Source organism: Nerophis ophidion, linkage group LG01, assembly GCF_033978795.1.
Source record: "Nerophis ophidion isolate RoL-2023_Sa linkage group LG01, RoL_Noph_v1.0, whole genome shotgun sequence".
Lineage (NCBI taxonomy): Eukaryota > Metazoa > Chordata > Actinopteri > Syngnathiformes > Syngnathidae > Nerophis > Nerophis ophidion.
In genome coordinates, this window is record NC_084611.1 from 10036746 (window position 1) to 10059562 (window position 22817).

Genomic DNA, 22817 nt, shown 5'->3' on the forward strand with positions numbered 1-22817 from the left:
CGAGACATGACTGCACTTAGTGCAAAATTAAAGTGCACATATAAAGTCTGCAAGTGCAGTAAAGGAAATAAGTGCATACCCCAAGTGCACATGTTAAGTGCACAAGTTTAGTGCGCACATGACGTTCACCAACTAATTGCATTGGTAAAGTTCACCTACATACTGTACACAAGTTAAGTGCAAAACATAAGTGCACAAATTAAGTGTGCAAAAAAAATAAGTGCACTAAGTGCACATGTTTAGTGCACAAAGTAAGGGCACAGGGTAGGTGGGTAGTATGTTAACAGCGTGCCACAAGTGCATGAGTTGAATGCACTTAACGAAGTGCACAATTCAAGTGCACTACAGTGCTCAAATTAAGTGCATAACATACTGTAAGTGCAGTGAATGAGTGTTTTGTTTTGCAAGCATTCCAAAAACATGAAGACTATTTGATTTTTTTGTTGTTGTCAGAATTAAATAAATATAAAACCAAATAAACCATGTAATTAAAAAAAAAACATCAAAATATTTTTAAAAATGCAACTTTTTTTCTCGTGAAATGCTGACATTACCAATGTATTTACATAAAAAATGACAACGTTTTTACTGGTAAAAATGATGACTTCTCTCCCGATTGGCAAAAAAAAAAGCAAAAAAATATTCGAAATAAATATACATTTTCAAATATAAAGGAATGTGTTTGAATTGTACTGGAAATTTTTCACTTACCCAACGTAGAAATGTACTTATTTCATGACTTATTTATCATCTGTTTGGTGAAATATTGTGTTATTCAATAATACCTATAAACCTTATTAATATCTCTATTCAAGGTGTACCTAATGAAGTGTCCGCTGTAGCCAACAAGCCACAAACTGACCCAGTTTTGTATTAGTTAGCAACTTGTTAGTTATTAATAAGCCACGTATTTTGATAGGCAGGATGGACGGCTGTCGTTTTTTTCTCCACCTTTCGTGTATGACGCCTCTAATATTACGACCCCGTCTTGGGGTGTACCTAATGTAGTGGCCGGCGAAAGGTTGCCAGACAGCGCCATCCTGCCTCTGACTGCATGCCGCCGATCACCTGTTCATTGATAATGTCTTTGATCTGTTGCCAGCCATTAATCTTTGGAAAGTTTTTTTGTTGTTTTTATGACTCTCGAGTACACTTATCACAAATGTTTACGACTATCGTATCAAAACAAAACGTCCCTCGCTGTTCCCGACGGCGCCGGGACGCTCTTATCAAGCCATTACGACATAGTTCAAGGATAAATGACACATTTGTCGGACAAAGCCCTTCTTTCCAAGGACGTGTGCGCTACGGCAATAATGTTCCCCTCCGAACGCAGTGGAACCTCGAAAGTCCAACACAAGGCAGAAAAAATGGTAATACTTCTTACCGAGCAGACGCGAGACATTGAAACAACGTTGAGAACTTCCTGAACGAGGTACTGACCTGGGGCAACTCAAACCTAACGTTGAAACAACATCCTTTTTGACGACGTTTAATCAATGTCGGGTTCTGACGTTGGTTGATTTGTCCATTGAATTTTGGTCATTTTCCGACCGATATTTTACGACACAAATACAACGTTGAAACAACATGCTTTTTGACGATATTTAATCAATGCGGGATTTGACCATTGAATATTAGTCATTTTCGAACCAATATTCTACTACACAAATACAACATTTGAAACAACATCCTTCTTGACGATGTTTAATTTTGACCATTGAATTTTAGTCATTTTCCACCCAATATTCTACTACACAAATAAAACATTGAAACAACATACTTTTTGACGACATTTAATCAATGTCGGGTTCTGACGTTGATTTGACCATTGAATTTTGGTCATTTTCCAACCAATTCTCTACAACACAAATACAACGTTGAAACAACATACTTATTGACGATGTTTAATCTTGACCATTGAATTTTAGTCATTTTCCACCCAATATTCTACTACACAAATAAAACATTGAAACAACATACTTTTTGACGACGTTTAATCAATGTCGGGTTCTGACGTTGATTTGACCATTGAATTTTGGTCACTTTCCAACCAATATTCTACAACACAAATACAACATTCGAAACAACATGCTTTTTGACGATGTTTAATCAATGCTGGATTCGACCCATTGAAATTTGGTCATTGACCAACCAATTATCTACAACAAAAATACAACGTTGAAACAACATACTTATTGACGATGTTTAATCTTGACCATTGAATTTTAGTCATTTTCCAACCAATATTCTACTACACAAATAAAACATTGAAACAACATACTTTTTGACGACGTTTAATCAATGCCGGGTTCTGACGTTGATTTGACCATTGAATTTTGGTCATTTTCCAACCAATTCTCTACAACACAAATACAACATTCGAAACAACATGCTTTTTGACGACGTTTAATCAATGCTGGATTTGACCATTGAATTTTGGTCATTTTCCAACCATTATTCTACAACACAAATTCAACGTTGAAACAACATACTCTTTGACAACGTTTAATCAATGTTGGGTTCTGACGTTGATTTGACCATTAAATTTTGGTTATTTCCCAAACAATGTTCTACTACACAAATAAAACATTGAAACAACATACTTTTTGACAACGTTTAATCAATGTTGGGTTCTGACATTAATTTGACCATTAAATTTTGGTAATTTTCCAGCCAATTATCTACAACACAAATACAACATTTGAAACAACATGCTTTTTGACGATATTTAATCAATGCGGGATTTGACCATTGAATATTAGTCATTTTCGAACCAATATTCTACTACACAAATAAAACATTGAAACAACATACTTTTTGACGACGTTTAATCAATGTCGGGTTCTGACGTTGATTTGACCATTGAATTTTGGTCATTTTCCAACCAATTCTCTACAACAAAAATACAACGTTGAAACAACATCCTTCTTGACGATGTTTAATCTTGACCATTGAATTTTAGTCATTTTCCAACCAATATTCTACAACAAAAATACAACGTTGAAACAAAATACTTTTTCACGACTTTTAATCAATGTTGGGTTCTGACGTTGATTTGACAATTGAATTTTGGTCATTTTCCAACCAATTATGTACAACAAAAATACAACGTTGAAACAACATACTTTTTGACGATGTATAATCTTGACCATTGAATTTTAGTCATTTTCCAACCAATATTCTACTACACAAATAAAACATTGAAACAACATACTTTTTGACGACGTTTAATCAATGTCGGGTTCTGACGTTGATTTGACCATTGAATTTTGGTCATTTTCCAACCAATTCTCTACAACAAAAATACAACGTTGAAACAACATACTTATTGACGATGTTTAATCTTGACCATTGAATTTTACTCATTTTCCGACCAATATTCTACTACACAAATAAAACGTTGAAACTACATACTTATTGACGACGTTTAATCAATGTCGGGTTCTGACGTTGATTTGACCATTGAATTTTGGTCATTTTCCAACCAATTATCTACAACATAAATACAACATTTGAAACAACATACTTTTAGACAACGTTTATTCAATGTCGGGTTCTGACATTAATTTGACCATTGCATTTTGGTTATTCTCCAACCAATTATCTACAACACAAAAACAACATTTGAAACAACATGCTTTTTGACAATGTTTAATCAATGCTGGATTTGACCATTGAATTTTGGTCATTTACCAACCAATATTTGACAACACAAATACAACGTTGAAACAACATACTTTTTGACAATGTTTAATCAATGTTGGGTTCTGACGTTGATTTGACCATTGAAATCTGGTAATTTCCTAACCGATGTTCTACGACACAAATAAAACATTGAAACAACATCCTTTTTGATGACGTTTAATCAATGTCGGGTTCTGACGTTGGTTGATTTGTCCATTGAATTTTGGTCATTTTCCGACCAATATTTTATGACACAAATACAACGTTGAAACAACATGCTTTTTGACGATATTTAATCAATGCGGGATTTGACCATTGAATATTAGTCATTTTCGAACCAATATTCTACTACACAAATAAAACATTGAAACAACATACTTTTTGACGATGTTTAATCTTGACCATTGAATTTTAGTCATTTTCCAACCAATATTCTACGACACAAATACAACATTTGAAACAACATCCTTCTTGACGATGTTTAATCTTGACCATTGAATTTTAGTCATTTTCCAACCAATATTCTACAACAAAAATACAACGTTGAAACAACATACCTTTTCACGACGTTTAATCAATGTTGGGTTCTGACGTTGATTTGACCATTGAATTTTGGTCATTTTCCAACCAATTATCTACAACAAAAATACAACGTTGAAACAACATACTTTTTGACGATGTATAATCTTGACCATTGAATTTTGGTCATTTTCCAACCAATATTCTACAACACAAATACAACGTTGAAACAACATACTTTTTGACGATGTTTAATCTCGACCATTGAATTTTAGTCATTTTCCAACCAATATTCTACTACACAAATAAAACGTTGAAACAACATACTTATTGACGACGTCTAATGAATGTCGGGTTGTGATGTTGGTTTGACCATTGAAATTTGGTAATTTCCTAACCGATGTTCTATGACACAAATACAACGTTGAAACAACATACTTTTTGACAACGTTAAATCAATGTCGGTTTCTGACGTTGATTTGACCATTGAATTTTGGTCATTTTCCAACCAATTGTCTACAACACAAATACAACATTTGAAACAACATGCTTTTTGATGATTTATAATCAATGCTGGATTTGACCATTGAAATTTGATCATTTTTTAACCAATATTGTACTACACAAATACAACATTTGAAACAACATCCTTTTTGACGATGTTTAATCTTGACCATTGAATTTTAGTCATTTTCCAACCAATATTCTACTACACAAATAAAACATTGAAACAACGTACTTTTTGACGACGTTTAATCAATGTTGGGTTCTGACGTTGATTCGACCATTGAATTTCGGTCATTTTCCAACCAATATCCTACTACACAAATAAAACATTGAAACAACATACTTTTTGATGATATTTAATCAATGCGGGATTTGACCATTGAATATTAGTCATTTTCGAACCAATATTCTACTACACAAATACAACGTTGAAACTACATACTTTTTGACGACGTTTAATCAATGTCGGGTTCTGACGTTGATTTGACCATTGAATTTTGGTCATTTTCCAACCAATTATCTACAACAAGAATACAACATTTGAAACAACATCCTTCTTGACGATGTTTAATCTTGACCATTGAATTTTAGTCATTTTCCAACCAATATTCTACAACAAAAATACAACGTGAAACAACATACTTTTTGACAACGTTTAATCAATGTCGGGTTATGACGTTGATTTGACCATTGAATTTTGGTCATTTTCCAACCAATTAACTACAACACAGAAACAACATTTGAAACAACATGCTTTTTGACAATGTTTAATCAATGACGGATTTGACCATTGAATTTTGGTCATTTACCAAACAATATTCTACAACAAAAATACAACGTTGAAACAACATACTATTTGACAATGTTTAATCAATGTCGGGTTCTGACATTAATTTGACCATTGAATTTTGGTCATTTTCCAACCAATTATCTCCAACACAAATACAACATTTGAAAAAACATGCTTTTTCACGATTTTTAATCAATGTTGGATTTGACCATTGAAATTTGGTCATTGACCAACCAATATTCTACAACACAAATATGACGTTGAAACAACATACTTTTTGACGATGTTTAATCTTGACCATTGAATTTTAGTCATTGTCCAACCAATATTCTACTACACAAACAAAACGTTGAAACGACATACTTTTTGACAACGTTTAATCAATGTTGGGTTGTGATGTTGGTTTGACCATTGAATTTTGGTCATTTCCCGACCAATATTTCACAACACAAATACAACGTTGAAACAACATACTTTTTGAAGACGTTTAATCAATGTCGGGTTCTGACGTTAATTTGACCATTAAATTTTGGTAATTTTCCAAACAATATTCTACAACAAAAATACAACGTTGAAACAACATACTTTTTGACAACGTTTAATCAATGTTGGGTTCTGACGTTAATTTGACCATTAAATTTTGGTAATTTTCCAGCCAATTATCTACAACACAAATACAAATTTTGAAACAACATGCTTTTTGACAATGTTTAATCAATGCTGGATTTGACCATTGAAATTTGGTCATTTTCCAACCAATATTCTACAATACAAATACAACATTGAAACAACATACATTTTGACGACGTTTAATCAATGTCAGGTTGTGACTTTGATTTGACCATTGAATTTTGGTCATTTTCCAACCAATTATCTACAACAAAAATACAACGTTGAAACAACATACTTTTTGACGATGTATAATCTTGACCATTGAATTTTAGTCATTTTCCAACCAATATTCTACTACACAAATAAAACGTTGAAACAACATACTTTTTGACAACGTTTAATCAATGTTGGGTTCTGACGTTGATTTGACAATTGAATTTTGGTCATTTTCCAACCAATTATCTACAACATAAATACAACATTTGAAACAACATCCTTCTTGACGATGTTTAATCTTGACCATTGAATTTTGGTCATTTTCCAACCAATTATCTACAACACAAATACAACGTTGAAACAACATGCTTTTTGACGATGTTTAATCTTGACCATTGAAATTTAGTCATTTTCCAAACAATATTCTACAAGAAAAATACAACGTTGAAACAACATGCTTATTGACGACGTTTAATCAATGACGGGTTCTGACGTTGATTTGACCATTGAATTTTGGTCATTTTCCAACCATTATTCTACAACACAAATACAACATTGAAACAACATACTCTTTGACAACGTTTAATCAATGTTGGGTTCTGACGTTGATTTGACCATTGAAATCTGGCAATTTCCTAACCGATGTTCCACGACACAAGTACAACGTTGAATCAATGTCGGGTTCTGACATAAATTTGACCATTGAATTTTGGTCATTTTCCAACCAATTAACTACAACACAAATACAACATTTGAAACAAAATGCTTTTTGACGATTTTTAATCAATGTTGGATTTGACCATTGAAATTTGGTCATTTTTTAACCAATATTCTACAACACAAATACAACGTTGAAACAACATACTTTTTGACGATGTTTAACCTTGACCATTGAATTTTAGTCATTTTCCAACCAATATTCTACTATACAAATAAAACGTTGAAACTACATACTTATTGACGACGTTTAATCAATGTCGGGTTGTGATGTTGGTTTGACCATTGAATTGTGGTCATTTTCCAACCAATATTCTACAACACAAATACAACGTTGAAGCAACATACTTTTTGACGACGTTTAATCAATGTTGGGTTCTGACATTGATTTGTACATCGAATTTTGGTCATTTCCCAACCAATATTCTACAACACAAATACAACGTTGAAACAACATACTTTTTGACGACGTTTAATCAATGTTGGGTTCTGACATTGATTTGTACATCGAATTTTGGTCATTTCCCAACCAATATTTGACAACACAAATACAACATTGAAACAACATACTTTTTGACGACGTTTAATCAATGTTGGGTTCTGATGTTGATTTGACCATTGAAATGGAGTCATTTCCCAACCAATATTCTACAACTCTAATCCTAACGTTGAAACAACATACTTTTTAACGTTTAATCAACGGTGATTTGACCATTGAATTTTTGTCAGTTTCCAACCAATATTCTACAACACGAATACAACGTTGAAACAACATACTTTGTGAAGACGTTGATTCAATGTCAGGTTCTGACGTTGATTTGACCATTTAAATTTGGTCATTTTCCAACCAATATACTACCACACAAATAAAACGTTGAAACAACATACTTTTTGACGACGTTTAATCAATGTTGGATTCGGACGTTGATTTGTACATTGAATTTTGGTCATTTCCCATACTTTTTGAAGACGTTTAATCAATGTCAGGTTCTGATACTGATTTGACCATTGAAATGGAGTCATTTCCCAACCAATATTCTACAACTCAAATCCCAACGTTGAAACAACATACTTTTTAACGTTTCACCAATGCCACGTTCTGACGTTGATTTGACCATTGAATTTTAGTCATTTTCCAACCAATATTCTACAACACAAATACAACGTTAAAACAACATACGTTTTGACGACGTTGATTCAATGTCAGGTTGTGACGTTGATTCCACCATTGAAATTTGGTCATTTTGCAACCAATATACTACCACAAAAATAAAACGTTGAAACAACGACGTTTAATCAATGTTGGGTTCGGACGTTGATTTGTATATTGAATTTTGGTCATTTCCCAACCAATATTTGACAACACAAATACGACATTGAAACAACATACTTTTTGAAGACGTTTAATCAATGTCAGGTTCCGATATTGATTTGACCATTGAAATGGAGTCATTTCCCAACCAATATTCTACAACTCAAATCCTAACGTTGAAACAACATACTTTTTAACGTTTAACCAATGCCACGTTCTGACGTTGATTTGACCATTGAATTTTAGTAATTTTCCAACCAATATTCTTCAACACGAATACAACGTTGAAACAACAAACTTTGTGAAGACGTTCAATCAATGTCAGGTTCTGACGTTGATTTGACCATTTAAATTTGGTCATTTTTCAACCAATATACTACCACACAAATAAAACGTTGAAACAACATACTTTTTGACGACGTTTAATCAATGTTGGGTTCTGACGTTGATTTTTACATTGAATTTTGGTCATCTCCCAACCAATATTCTACAACTCAAATCCTAACGTTGAAACAACATACTTTTTGAAGACGTTTAATCAATGTCAGGTTCTGATATTGCATTGACCATTGAAATGGAGTTATACCCCAACCAATATTCTACAACTCAAATCCCAACGTTGAAACAACATACTTTTTAACGTTTAACCAATGCCACATTCTGACGTTGATTTGACCATTGAATTTTTGTCATTTTCCAACCAATATTCTACAACACAAATACAACGTTAAAACAACATATGTTTTGACGATTCAATGTCAGGTTGTGACGTTGATTCCACCATTGAAATTTGGTCATTTTGCAACCAATATACTACCACAAAAATAAAACGTTGAAACAACGACGTTTAATCAATGTTGGGTTCTGACGTTGATTTGTAATCTAATTTTGGTCATTTCCCAACAAATATTTGACAACACAAATACAACATTGAAACAACATACTTTTTGAAGATGTTTAATCAATGTCAGGTTCCGATATTGATTTGACCATTGAAATGGAGTCATTTCCCAACCAATATTCTACAACTCAAATACAACGTTGAAACAACATACATTTTGACGACGTTGATTCAATGTCAGGTTCTGACGTTGATTTGACCATTTAAATTTGGTCATTTTTCAACCAATATACTACCACACAAATAAAACGTTGAAACAACATACTTTTTGACGACGTTTAATCAATGTTGGGTTCGGACGTTGATTTGTACATTGAATTTTGGTCATTTCCCATACTTTTTGAAGACGTTTAATCAATGTCAGGTTCTGATACTGATTTGACCATTGAAATGGAGTCATTTCCCAACCAATATTCTACAACTCAAATCCCAACGTTGAAACAACATACTTTTTAACGTTTAACCAATGCCACGTTCTGACGTTGATCTGACCATTGAATTTTAGTCATCTTCCAACCATTATTCTACTACACAACGAAAACATTTAATCAAAGTACTTTTTGACAACGTTTAATCAAAGTCTGGTTGTGGGGTTGATTTGACCATTGAAATCTGGTCATTTCCTAACCAATATTCTGCAACACGAATACAACATTGAAACAACATACTTTGTGAAGACGTTTAATCAATGTAAGGTTCTGACGTTGGTTTGACCATTAAAATTTGGTCATTTTTCAACCAATATACTACCACTCAAATAAAACGTTGAAACAACATACTTTTTGAAGACGTTTAATCAATGTTGGGTTCTGACGTTGATTTGTACATCGAATTTTGGTCATTTCCCAACCAATATTTGACAACACAAATACAACATTGAAACAACATACTTTTTGAAGACGTTTAATCAATGTCAGGTTCCGATATTGATTTGACCATTGAAATGGAGTCATTTCCCAACCAATATTCTACAACTCAAATCCCAACGTTGAAACAACATAATTTTTAATGTTTAACCAATGCCACGTTCTGACGTTGATTTGACCATTGAATTTTAGTCATTTTCCAACCAATATTCCACAACACAAATACAACGTTAAAACAACATACGTTTTGACGACGTTGATTCAATGTCAGGTTGTGACGTTGATTCCACCATTGAAATTTGGTCATTTTGCAACCAATATACTACCACAAAAATAAAACGTTGAAACAACATACTTTTTGACGACGTTTAATCAATGTTGGATTCGGACGTTGATTTGTATATTGAATTTTGGTCGTTTCCCAACCAATATTTGACAACACAAATACAACATTGAAACAACATTTTCTTGAAGACGTTTAATCATTGTCAGGTTCTGATATTGAATTGACCATTGAAATGGAGTTATGTCCCAACCAATATTCTACAACTCAAATCCTAACGTTGAAACAACATCCTTTTTAACGTTTAACCAATGCCACGTTCTGACGTTGATTTGACCATTGAATTTTAGTCATTTTCCAACCATTATTCTACTACACAATGAAAACATTGAATCAACATACTTTTTGACAACGTTTAATCAAAGTCTGGTTGTGGCGTTGATTCGACCATTGAAATCTGGTCATTTCCTAACCAATATTCTACAACACGAATACAACGTTGAAACAACATACTTTGTGAAGACGTTTAATCAATGTCAGGTTCTGACGTTGGTTTGACCATTAAAATTTGGTCATTTTTCAACCAATATGCTACCACTCAAATAAAACGTTGAAACAACATACTTTTTGACGACGTTTAATCAATGTTGGGTTCTGACGTTGATTTGTACATCGAATTTTGGTCATTTCCCAACCAATATTTGACAACACAAATACAACATTGAAACAACATACTTTTTGAAGATGTTTAATCAATGTCAGGTTCCGATATTGATTTGACCATTGAAATGGAGTCATTTCCCAACCAATATTCTACAACTCAAATCCTAACGTTGAAACAACATACTTTTTAACGTTTAACCAATGCCACGTTTTGACGTTGATTTGACCATTGAATTTTTGTCATTTTCCAACCAATATTCTACAACACAAATACAACGATAAAAAAACATACATTTTGACGACGTTGATTCAATGTCAGGTTCTGACGTTGATTTGACCATTTAAATTTGGTCATTTTTCAACCAATATTCTACAATACAAATACAACGTTGAAACAACATACTTTTTGACGACGTTTAATCAATGTTGGGTTCTGACGTTGATTTGTACATTGAATTTTGGTCATTTCCCAACCAATATTTGACAACACAAATACAACATTGAAACAACATACTTTTTGACGACGTTTAATCAATGTCGGGTTCTGACGTTGGTTTGACCATTGAAATTTGGTCATTTTCCAAACAATATTCTACAACAAAAATACAACGTTGAAACAACATGCTTTTTGACGATGTTTAATCAATGCCGGATTTGACTATTGAATTTTAGTCATTCTCCAACCAATATTCTACTACACAAATAAAACATTGAAACAACATACTTTTTGAAGACATTAAATCAATGTCGTGTTCTGACGTTGATTTGACCTTTGAAATTTGGTCACTTTCCAACCAATATTCTACGACACAAATACAACATTTGAAACAACATGCTTTTTGACGATGTTTAATCAATGCCGGAGTTGACCAATGAGTTTTAGTCATTCTCCAACCAATGTTCTTCTACACAATGAAAACATTGAAACTACATACTTTTTGACAACGCTTAGTCAATGTTGAGTTTTCAACATTGATTTGACCATTGCAATTTGGTCATTTCCTAACCAACATTCTACAACACAAACACAGCGCTGAAACAACATGCTATTTAAAAAGGTTTAATTCCGACATTGTTGACCAATGAAATGTAGTCATTTTCCAACCAATATTCTACAACACAAATACATTAGAAACAACATCCTTTTTTTGACGATGTTTAATCAATGCTGGATTTGACCATTGAAATTTGGTCATTTTCCAACCATTATTCTACAACACAAATACAGCATTGAAAAAAACATGCTTTTTGACGACGTTTAATCAATGTCGGGTTCTGGCGTTGATTTGTCCATTGTTGTATTTGTGTTGTAGATAATTGGTTGGGAAGTGACCAAATTTCAATGGTCAAATCCAGCATTTATTAAACATCGTCGAAAAGCATGTTGTTTCAAATGTTGTATTTGTGTTGTAGATAATTGGTTGGAAAGTGACCACATTTCAATGGTCAAACCAACGTCAGAACACGACATTGATTTAATGTCGTCAAAAAGTATGTTGTTTCAATGTTTTATTTGTGTAGTAGAATATTGGTTGGAGAATGACTAAAATTCAATAGTCAAATCCGGCATTGATTAAACATCGTCAAAAAGCATGTTGTTTCAACGTTGTATTTTTGTTGTAGAATATTGTTTGGAAAGTGACCAAATTTCAATGCTCAAACCAACGTCAGAACCCGACATTGATTAAACGTCTTCAAAAAGTATGTTTTTTCAAATGTTGTATTTGTGTTGTAGATAATTGGTTGGAAAATGACCAAATTTCAATGCTAAAATCAACATTAGAACCTGACTTTAATGAAACGTCGTCAAAAAGTATGTTGTTTCAGCGTTGTATGTCTGTTGTAGAATATTGGTCGGAAAATGACCAAAATTCAATGGACAAATCAACGTCAGAACCCGACATTGATTAAACGTCGTCAAAAAGCATGTTGTTTCAATGCTGTATTTGTGTCGTAGAATAATGGTTGGAAAATGACCAATAACCAATGACACGTTCTGACGTTGATCTGACCGTTGAATTTTAGTCATTTTCCAACCAATATTCCACAGCACAAATACAACGTTAAAACAACATACATTTTGACGACGTTGATTCAACGTCAGGTTGTGACGTTGATTCGACCATTAAAAATTGGTCATTTCCCAACCAACAACGTGGATCCAAGGTTAGACTTCAACGTTGTCTCAATTTCCAAACCCAACTATTTCGCAACAGTCTTTCAAAGACAGTTTTAAAGGAAATTGATGTATAATCAACGTTGTATCAATGTCTTGTGCCTGCCGGGTCGTGAATTTGCTTTAGAGGTTCCATCGCAGAAAGAGACTTGGTAGATTCTTGTAGATCTTCTTCCTTTGGTTGGGTGGGCTCAGCCTTCAAATTGTGGCTCTGTGGCTTCTCTCTTCTCTCTTTCTTCCTCCTCCACCATCTCTGCTGGACCGGACCGCCTCTGCTAACCTGCCGCTGCTCCCTAAAAAACAAACAAACAAACAATCAAACCAACCAACCAACCAACCGACCAAAACCAAGCCCGTAGTCCTTTGGAGACCTCGATGACTTGCCTGTCGGGGGGCATCTCCATGGAGGACTTGCAGAGCCAAAGGAGCGCCAGCATGGACTGGCTCAGTAAGTTGACTCCCGATCCCCTTGTCCCGTTCCCACCGGCACAACATCAGGAGCAAGAACTGGATCGGAAACCACTTCTTGGTCTTTCTTGTTGACGACCAAGTAAGAGCGGCAGACTTCTAACACCTCTAACGTCGACATAGATAGTACTTCATTGATTCCTTCATATTGGCCACTTCAGCAAAACTCAGCATTAGTTACTTAGTTAGTTGTCCAGTGGGTTATTCCGTAGTTAGTTAGCAGTTTAGGCTAGTTGGTTGTCACTTAGTGGGGTTATTACTCTAGTTAGTTAGTCGGGACTTCACTAGTTTGGAAGATTTTCATAATCAGTTGGTGATTTAGTGAGTGAAATATTTGTCGTATTAAGTGGTAAGTAAGCTAATGAGTTGGTTGTTTCATTAATTAGTCATTGTTTTGGTTAATTAGTTAGTTAGTCCTTTGGTGAGCAGGTTAGTTGTATATACAATACATATGTTTTGTTATTTTTCGAAAATTACTGAATTGCTTGGATTTTTTTGCTAAGTAAGGTGGTTGGTTAACTGGTCATTTTCTTAGTTGGTTAATTTCCTCGTTGTCATTATGGTAACGTGTTATTAGTCGCGGTTAGTTTGTTGGTAATTAATTTGTTGTAGGATAACTAGTTGGTGAATTTGACAGCGAAATATTTGTCCTCTTAAGTGGTTGTTATTTTTATACGCTAACGTGTTGGTTGGTTCTTTAATTAGCTGTTAATTTGCTATTGCTTTTTAAGGTTGGCTAGTTAACTAGTTAGTTGGTTCATTTGTTCATTTTTAGTGAGTTAGTAGTATTCAGCAGAAATGCATAATTTATGTTATTTTTTGAAATCCCCCAGTTGGTTGGGATGAGTTAAGTTAGTTGTTTGGTTAACTAGTCATTTGTTTGTTGGTAATGTCTTCATCAATTAGTTAGCATATACTTTTTTTGGTCAGTTTGTTTTGAAGTTATTAGTTTGTGAGATAATGAGTTTTTATTTCCCGATAGTTAGTTAATTGGTTGTTATTTTGGTGGGTAAGTCGGATGTTAGATAATGGGTCATTATTTTGGTTAGTTAGTTAATCGGAATTATGCAAATTAGTGATGCTAATGAAATGATAATGTGTACTTATTTTGCTGTTATTTTTTGTTGGTTAAGAGGAATCTTTTTGAGTAGTCAAGAACATTGTTAGTTGGTTAGTTAAAGTTAGAATGATTATACAACACCACTAGTTGAATCAGAGTCAGTTTGTGGATGGTTATTAGGCAAAATACTTAATTAACCGTCTACTTTTTGTGGTGTTTTTTTTGCGTTAATTGTTTGGTTAGTTAATTGTTTTGCAGGTGTTTTTGGCCAATGTTAGTTAGTGTTTCTCATGATAATGAGCTGTTATTTAGTTAGTTAACAGTTGTTGGTTGTTGTATGTGGTTATTTAGTTAGTTAAAATGATTATGCAAAATATGTGTAGTAACTTAACGATGTGTACCTACGCAGCTGTTATTATTGGTTAGTTACCTGGTAATTTATTGCTAGTTAATTTATATTGGTGTTGTTTTTTTTCTTCAAGATAATGAGTTGTTATTTTGTTAGTTAATTAGTTGTCCTTTTGGTAAGTAAGTTAGTGGGTTAGTTTTTTGTTGTATTAAGTTGGTTGTTGGATAATAGGTCATTATTTGGGGTAATTAGTTATTTACATATTTAGTTAATTTAAATGATTATGCAAAATATGTGAGTGATGTTAGTAACTTAAGAATATGTAGCTATACAGCTGTTATTGTTGGTTAGTTAACTGTTAGTTTATTGGGTTGTTAAAGCCATTGTTAGTTAGGTCGTTAGTGTTTTGTTTTTTTTAAAATAATGAGTTGTTTTGTTAGCTAATTCGTTGTCCTTTTGGTGGGTAGGTTAGTTTTTTGAAGTATGAACTTGGTTGTTGGATATTTGGGTCATTATTTGGGGTAACTAATTATTTATGTATTTAGTTAGTTAGTCGGAATGATTATGCAAAATATGTGAATGATATTAATGACTTAACAATATGTACCAATACAGCTGTTATTATTGGTTAGTTAACTGGTAGTTTATTGCGTTGTCAAAGCCATTGTTAGTTTCTGTGTGTTTTTCCAAGATAACGAGTTGTTGTTTTGTTAGTTAACTAGTTGTCATTTTGGTAGGCAGGTTAGTGGCTTGGTTTTTTAATGTATTAATTTGGTTGTTGGATAATGGGTCATTATTTGGGATAATTAGTTCTTTCTTTCTTTATTTACTTATTAAGTTAGAATGATTATCCAAAATATGTGACTGATGCTAATAACTTAACAATATGTTCCTAAACAGCTGTTATTATTGGTTAGTTAACTGATAATTGATTGGGTCGTCAAAAAAATTGTTAGTTTGTTAGTGTTTTTCAAAATAACTAGTTGTTATTTTGTTAGTTAATTAGTTGTCTTTTTAGTATGTAGGTTAGTGGGTTAGTTTTTTGATGTAGCTAGTTGGTTGTTGGATAATGGGTCATTAATTGGGGTAATTAGTTATTTACTTAGTTAGTTAGTGAGTTAGAATGATTATTCAAAATATGTGAGTGATGTTAGTAACTTAACAATGTGCACCTATACAGCTGTTATTATTGGTTAGTTAACTGGTAATTAATTGGGTTGTCAGAGCCATTGTTAGTTAGTTTGTTAGTGTTTTTCAAGATAATGAGTTGCTATTTTGTTAGTTAATTCGTCGTCCTTTTGGTAGGCAGGTTAGTAGGTTAGTTTGTAGCTGTATTAAGTTGGTTGTTGGATAATGGGTCATCTTTTGGGGTAATTACTTATTTATGTATTTAGGTCGTTAGTTAGTCAGAATGATTATGCAAAATATGCGACTATTGCTAAAAACGTAACCATATGTTCCCATACAGCTGTTACTATTGGTTAGTTAACTGGTAAAAGCCATCGTTAGTTAGTTTGTTAATGCTTTTCAAGATAATGTGTTGTTTTGTTAGTTAATTAGTTGTCCTTTTGATAGGTAGGTGAGTCGGTTAGTTTTTTGATGTACTAAGTTGGTCGTTGGATAATAGGCCATTATCTGGGGTAATTGTTTATTTGGTTAGTTAGTTGGTTAGTTATTTATTTATTTAGTTAGTTAGTTAGTTAGTTGGCTAGTTAGTTAGTCAGTTGGTTAGTTAGTTAGTTTGTTAGTCAGTCAGCCAGTCAGTCAGTCAGTTAGTTAGTTAGTTAGTTAGTTAGTTAGTTAGTTAGTTAGTTAGTTAGTTAGTTAGTTAGTTAGTTAGTTAGTTAGTTAGAATGATTACAAAAAATATGTGGGTGACAACATGTACCTATGCAGCTGTTTTAATTAGTTAGTTCACTTGTAATTTATTAGGTTGTCAAAGCCACGGTTAGTTAGTTAGTTAGTTAGTTAGTTAGTTAGTTGGTTAGTTAGTTAGTTAGAATGATTACGAAAAATATGTGAGTGACAACATGTACCTATGTAGCTGTTTTAATTAGTTAGTTCACTTGTAATTTATTGGGTTGTCAAAGGCGCAGTTAGTTAGTTAGTTAGTTAGTTAGTTAGTTAGAATGATTACGAAAAACATGTGAGTGACAACATGTACCTATGCAGCTGTTTTAATTAGTTAGTTCACTTGTAATTTGTTGGGTTGTCAAAGCCACTGTTAGTTAGTTAGTTAGTTAGTTAGTTAGAATGATTACAAAACATATGTGAGTGACAACATGTACCTATGCAGCTGTTTTAATTAGTTAGTTCACTTGTAATTTATTGGGTTGTCAAAGCCATGGTTAGTTAGTTAGTTAGTTAGTTAGTTAGTTAGTTAGTTAGTTAGTTAGTTAGTTAGTTAGAATGATTACGAAAAATATGTGAGTGACAACATGTACCTATGCAGCTGTTTTAATTAGTTAGTTCACTTGTAATTTATTGGGTTGTCAAAGGCGCTGTTAGTTAGTTAGTTAGTTAGTTAGTTAGTTAGAATTATTGCGAAAAACATGTGAGTGACAACATGTACCTATGCAGCTGTTTTAATTAGTTAGTTCACTTGTAATTTATTGGGTTGTCAAAGCCACGGTTGGTTAGTTAGTTAGTTAGAATGATTACGAAAAATATGTGAGTGACAACATGTACCTATGTAGATGTTTTAATTAGTTAGTTCACTTGTAATTTATTGGGTTGTCAAAGGCGCTGTTAGTTAGTTAGTTAGTTAGTTAGTTAGTTAGTTAGTTAGTTACAATGATTACGAAAAACATGTGAGTGACAACATGTACTTATGCAGCTGTTTTAATTAGTTAGTTCACTTGTAATTTGTTGGGTTGTCAAAGCCACTGTTAGTTAGTTAGTTAGTTAGTTAGTTAGTTAGTTAGTTAGTTAGTTAGTTAGTTAGTTAGTAAGAATGATTATGAAAAATAGGTGAGTGACAACATGTACCTATGCAGCCGTTTTAATTAGTTAGTTCACTTGTAATTCAGTGGGTTGTCAAAGACACAGTTAGTTTGTTAGTTAGTTAGTTAGTTAGTTGGTTAGTTAGTTAGTTAGTTGGTTAGTTAGTTCGTTGGTTAGTTAGTTAGTCAGTTAGTCAGTCAGTCAGTTAGTTAGTTAGTGTTTCCCAAACACTATATTGCAATGTTCAGACAAAGGTTGAGAGTTCGTTTGTCGTTTATTTTCTGTTGGCTAGGTGACCATTATTAGTTAGTTCATTAGTTAGTGTTAAAGAACAGCCCAAGAAAGGCAATTTAATTATATTACATCCTCGCCTGTTAATTGTTGGTTTATTTTTTTATTTGTGCGTTTTTTTGGTTTATTTGTGAAATGTGTCGCTCAAAACTGTAAACAACGTTTGTTTGTTGTCATTTATTTGTTGTTAATTAGATTGCGCTGGAGTGTGCAGTGGCCAATGAGGGTAGTAGAAGTTGAGCGCTACTAACCTGTCCTAACCTGGTTGTTTTTACATTTAAATGTTTCCTTAACCCCCCCCCCCCCCCAGGGTGCACCCGGGCAGCTAAACCCAGTACAGGAAGGTATTTATTCTTCGAGGCTGCATCACACTGACAAAGGCGTTATTACCCACAATGCTCGGAGGACAGCTGGCCATCAGTCAGACTGTGTTGATTTTCAGCTTGTAAATGTTTAGTTGGTCTACTAGTAATACTAGTTCGATGGCTAAAGTTACACTCCGGTGTTTATTATCCGGCAAGTTAAAGTTAACTGGTAGGAATTTTGCAGTTCGAGCAAGTTTTTTCTGCACTGCGGGTTTTTTCTGGGTTCTTCGTGGTGACTTTGATTCCGGGGGGGGTGTCGGTGTTTCTCTCCCATCCTCCCTCCGTCCTGGTGGGGGTTCTCCAAGGGTCTTCTCCTCAAGGTTGTTGTGCTTTTGAACAGGCAGCCCCTCTCCCACCCACCGCAACCTGACCTCCAGCAGCCTCAACGACATTTCTGACAAGCCGGAGAAAGACCAGGTGAGTGCCGCCGCCTGTCAATCAAAATTCATGCCGCAAGGACTGAAAGGGGGGCGGGGGGATCGTTAGGCGGTTTTGTATTAAAAGAATACAAACCGACACAACATTTTTTAGTATTTTGGAGACAAAAATTAACCCATATTTCCTATTAAAAGTATAATATTTTACAGAAATTAATTGTTTATTTTCTGAAAAAAATAAAAAAAAAAAATTCAAGAAAAAGAAATATGTGGGGTCTTTTAAGTGGATATTATGCAACTCTTTCCCTCAAATTGCACAACATTTTTTGTAAAGAAGCCTGGTAGATATCTGACTTTTTCTTTACTGTATAAATTCATGCTTTTTTTTTTTTTTTTTTCGAAGCCAAAACGACAAACGCACTCAGAGGAGATAACGTTTGAAAAAAGGTGACGGGTTTTTACAAAAATTTTATTTTGAAGGGGTGATTTTTAACTTCCTGTTGATTTTTACTGCAGAATGTCAATTATTAAAACTTTTTAAAAAAAAATCCGTACAGAAGACTTATACTAGGTACTGGTAAAAAAAAAAGAAAAATGGTACTATATATTTTCCGATACAGATTTTAGTTTTTGAACAAAGTAGCGAAAGTTTGATTTTTACAGTGTAGAAAAAGTCAAATATTTTCCAGTAAACAGTCTCATATTTTTTCGAAATTGTTTCTTTTCAGAATTTTTTTTTTTTATTCAGGAGATTTTTGAGTAAAGCTGCTGCATAATATCAAAAAAGTCACATATTTTACATTAAGTGTCCTATTTTTTAAATTTTTTTAAATTTTTTTTTAGAAATGAGTTGGTTATTTTTCTGAAGAAAAAAATGAAAGTCTTTTAAAATATTTAGTTTATTTTCAAGAAAAAGAGGTGTACTTAAAAGAAAAAGAAAATCAGTACAATAGCCTTATACTTAAAAAAAAAATGGTACTGTACATTTTTTAATAGATTTTTCTTTTTTTTTTTTTAGGACAAAGTAGCAAAAGTTAAATTTTTCCATTATTAAAAATATGAAAAAATATTTTTATATTTTCTAGAAATTATTTGTTTCTTTTTCAGATTTTTTTTAAAATTTAATTCTTGAAATATTAAGTGGGAGGGGTGCGGTTATTTTGAAGAAAAAAAAAAGGCTGTACTTTACAAAATAAAAAATCAGTTCAATAGTCTTGTACTTTCTAAAAACAATAGTACTGTATATTTTCTGATACAGATTTTAGTTTTTGAACACAGTAGCGAAACATAGATTTTTACAGTATAGAAAAAGTCAAATATTTACCAGTATATACCAATTTTCTCAAAATTATTTGTTTCTTTTCAGAATTTTTTTTCTAATCGGGAGATTTTCAAGTATAAAGGTTGTACTTTACAAAAACTAAACAATTTTAGGAAAACTGCTGCATAATATCAAAAAGTCATATATTTTACAGTAAGTGTCCTATTTTTGTAGTTTTTTCATTTTTTTAGACATTAGTTGTTTATTTTTCTGAAGTAAAAAATGCAAGTCTTTTAAAATATTTTGTTTATTTTCAAGAAAAAGAGGTGTACTTAAAGTAAATAAAAAATCAGTACAATAGCATTATACTTTCTTAAAAAAAAATGGTACTCTACATTTTTTTAATAGAGATTTTTCTTTTTTTTAAGAACAAAGTAGCAAAAGTTACATTTTTCCATTATGAAAAAGTCACATATTTTCAAATTTTCCAGAATTTTTTTTTTTTTCAGAGTTTTTTTTAATTTAATTCTGGAAATATTAAGGGGTTAGGGGGGTGGTTATTTTCAAGAAAAAAAGGCTGTACATTACAAAAAAAAATCAGTTCAATAGTCTTGTACTTTCTAAAAAAAAATGGTACTGTATATCTTTTTAAGAAAGATTTTTTTTTCGAACAAAGTAGCAAAACTAAAATTTGTCCATTATAAAAAAAAGTCACATATTTTTCAGAATTTCTTGTTTTTAATTCGGGAAATTTTTGGGAGGTTTATTTTCAAGTAAAAAGGTTTTACTTTACAAAAAAACGTTGTGCAAATTCAGGAAAACGTCTGCATGATATCAAAAAAGTCATTTATTTTACAGTAACTTTCCTAATTTTTTTTTTTATTAATTTTTTAATTTCTTAGATATTACCAAGTTATTTTTCAGAAAAAAAAAAAGGTAAATCTTTGGAAATCTTTTTTTTTATTTTCTAGAAAAAGATGTATATTTAAAAAAATAATTCCATTGGACAAACAAAATGCAGAAAAAAAAACCTTTTTATTGTATTTCGAAAAAAAGGATGACATATTTTTCAGTAAAATAGTCCCATATAATATTGCAGAAACGTTTCAGGAGCACGGGTCAAAGGTCACGCGGGCGAAACCTCTCAACTCAATCATTTACTGGCCAACCTTTTGGCAAGACGGCTCACTTTAATGAAATCTCTTTGAGCAAAGTCAAGGCCGTTTATTATTGCATATTATTATAAAAAACTACAGTAATTTAATGCAATGTGAAGTCCAGCACTTATTATGAAGACTATTATTACAAACTATTATGTTTTTTTTTTAAATGACATAATAATCATGAAGCAATAACTGCCTTTCATCCTTCATATTGAACGAAATGTCATAAACTGTAATCAAATTGTGACCCAAATATGTCAATAATCATCATTTATTGCATACCTTTGTATCGATGACGTCCCCTCTGTAATAAATAAGACATGAGCAGCAATAAATAATATTATTATTTCATTTTATCTGATTTATTATGATGTAATTGCCAACAAAAAGATGGCCCTTGTTAATAGTGTGAGAGTCCAGTCCATAGTGGATCTAACATATTAGTGAGAGTCCAGTCCATAGTGGATCTAACATAATAGTGAGAGTCCAGTCCATAGTGGATGTAACATACAGTAATAGTGAGAGTCCAGTCCATAGTGGATCTAACATAATAGTGAGAGTCCTGTCAAAAGTGGATCTAATATAATAGTGAGAGTCCAGTCCATAGTGGATCCAACATAATAGTGAGAGTCCAGTCCATAGTGGATCTAACATAATAGTGAGAGTCCAGTCCATAGTGGATCTAACATAATAGTGAGAGTCCAGTCCATAGTGGATCTAACATAATAGTGAGAGTCCAGTCCATAGTGGATCTAACATAATAGTGAGAGTCCAGTCCATGGTGGATCTAACATAATAGTGAGAGTCCAGTCCATAGTGGATCTACATAATAGTGAGAGTCCAGTCCATAGTGGATATAGCATGATAGTGAGGGTTCAGTTTATAGTGGATCTAACATAATAGTGAGAGTCCAGTCCATAGTGGATCTACATAATAGTGAGGGTCCAGTCCATAGTGGATCTAACATGATAGTGAGGGTCCAGTCCATAGTGGATCTAGCATGATAGTGAGGGTCCAGTCCATAGTGGATCTAGCATGATAGTGAGAGTCCAGTCCATAGTGGATCTAACATAATAGTGTGAGAGTCCAGTCCATAGTGTATCTAACATAATAGTGAGAGTCCAGTCCATAGTGGATCTAACATAATAGTGTGAGAGTCCAGTCCATAGTGTATCCAACATATGAGTGAGAGTCCAGTCCATAGTGGATCTAACATAATAGTGTGAGAGTCCAGTCCATAGTGTATCCAACATATGAGTGAGAGTCCAGTCCATAGTGTATCCAACATATG

General features: G+C 32.9%; 1 protein-coding gene across 6 annotated transcripts in view; it reads left to right on the top strand.

The window, feature by feature from the left end:
- slc4a4a (solute carrier family 4 member 4a) overlaps positions 1-22817 on the top strand; it is a 245522-nt gene that overhangs the window by 128312 nt on the left and 94393 nt on the right. For 4 of the 6 annotated variants that reach the window (XM_061895921.1, XM_061895913.1, XM_061895935.1 and 1 more), the window contains exon 8: positions 19066-19142. In XM_061895921.1, the coding sequence (XP_061751905.1) occupies positions 19066-19142 (77 nt within the window). Of the gene's footprint in view, positions 1-13601; positions 13698-19065; positions 19143-22817 lie in introns of all 6 variants that reach the window. The other 2 variants (XM_061895893.1, XM_061895903.1) reach the window with 1 other exon arrangement.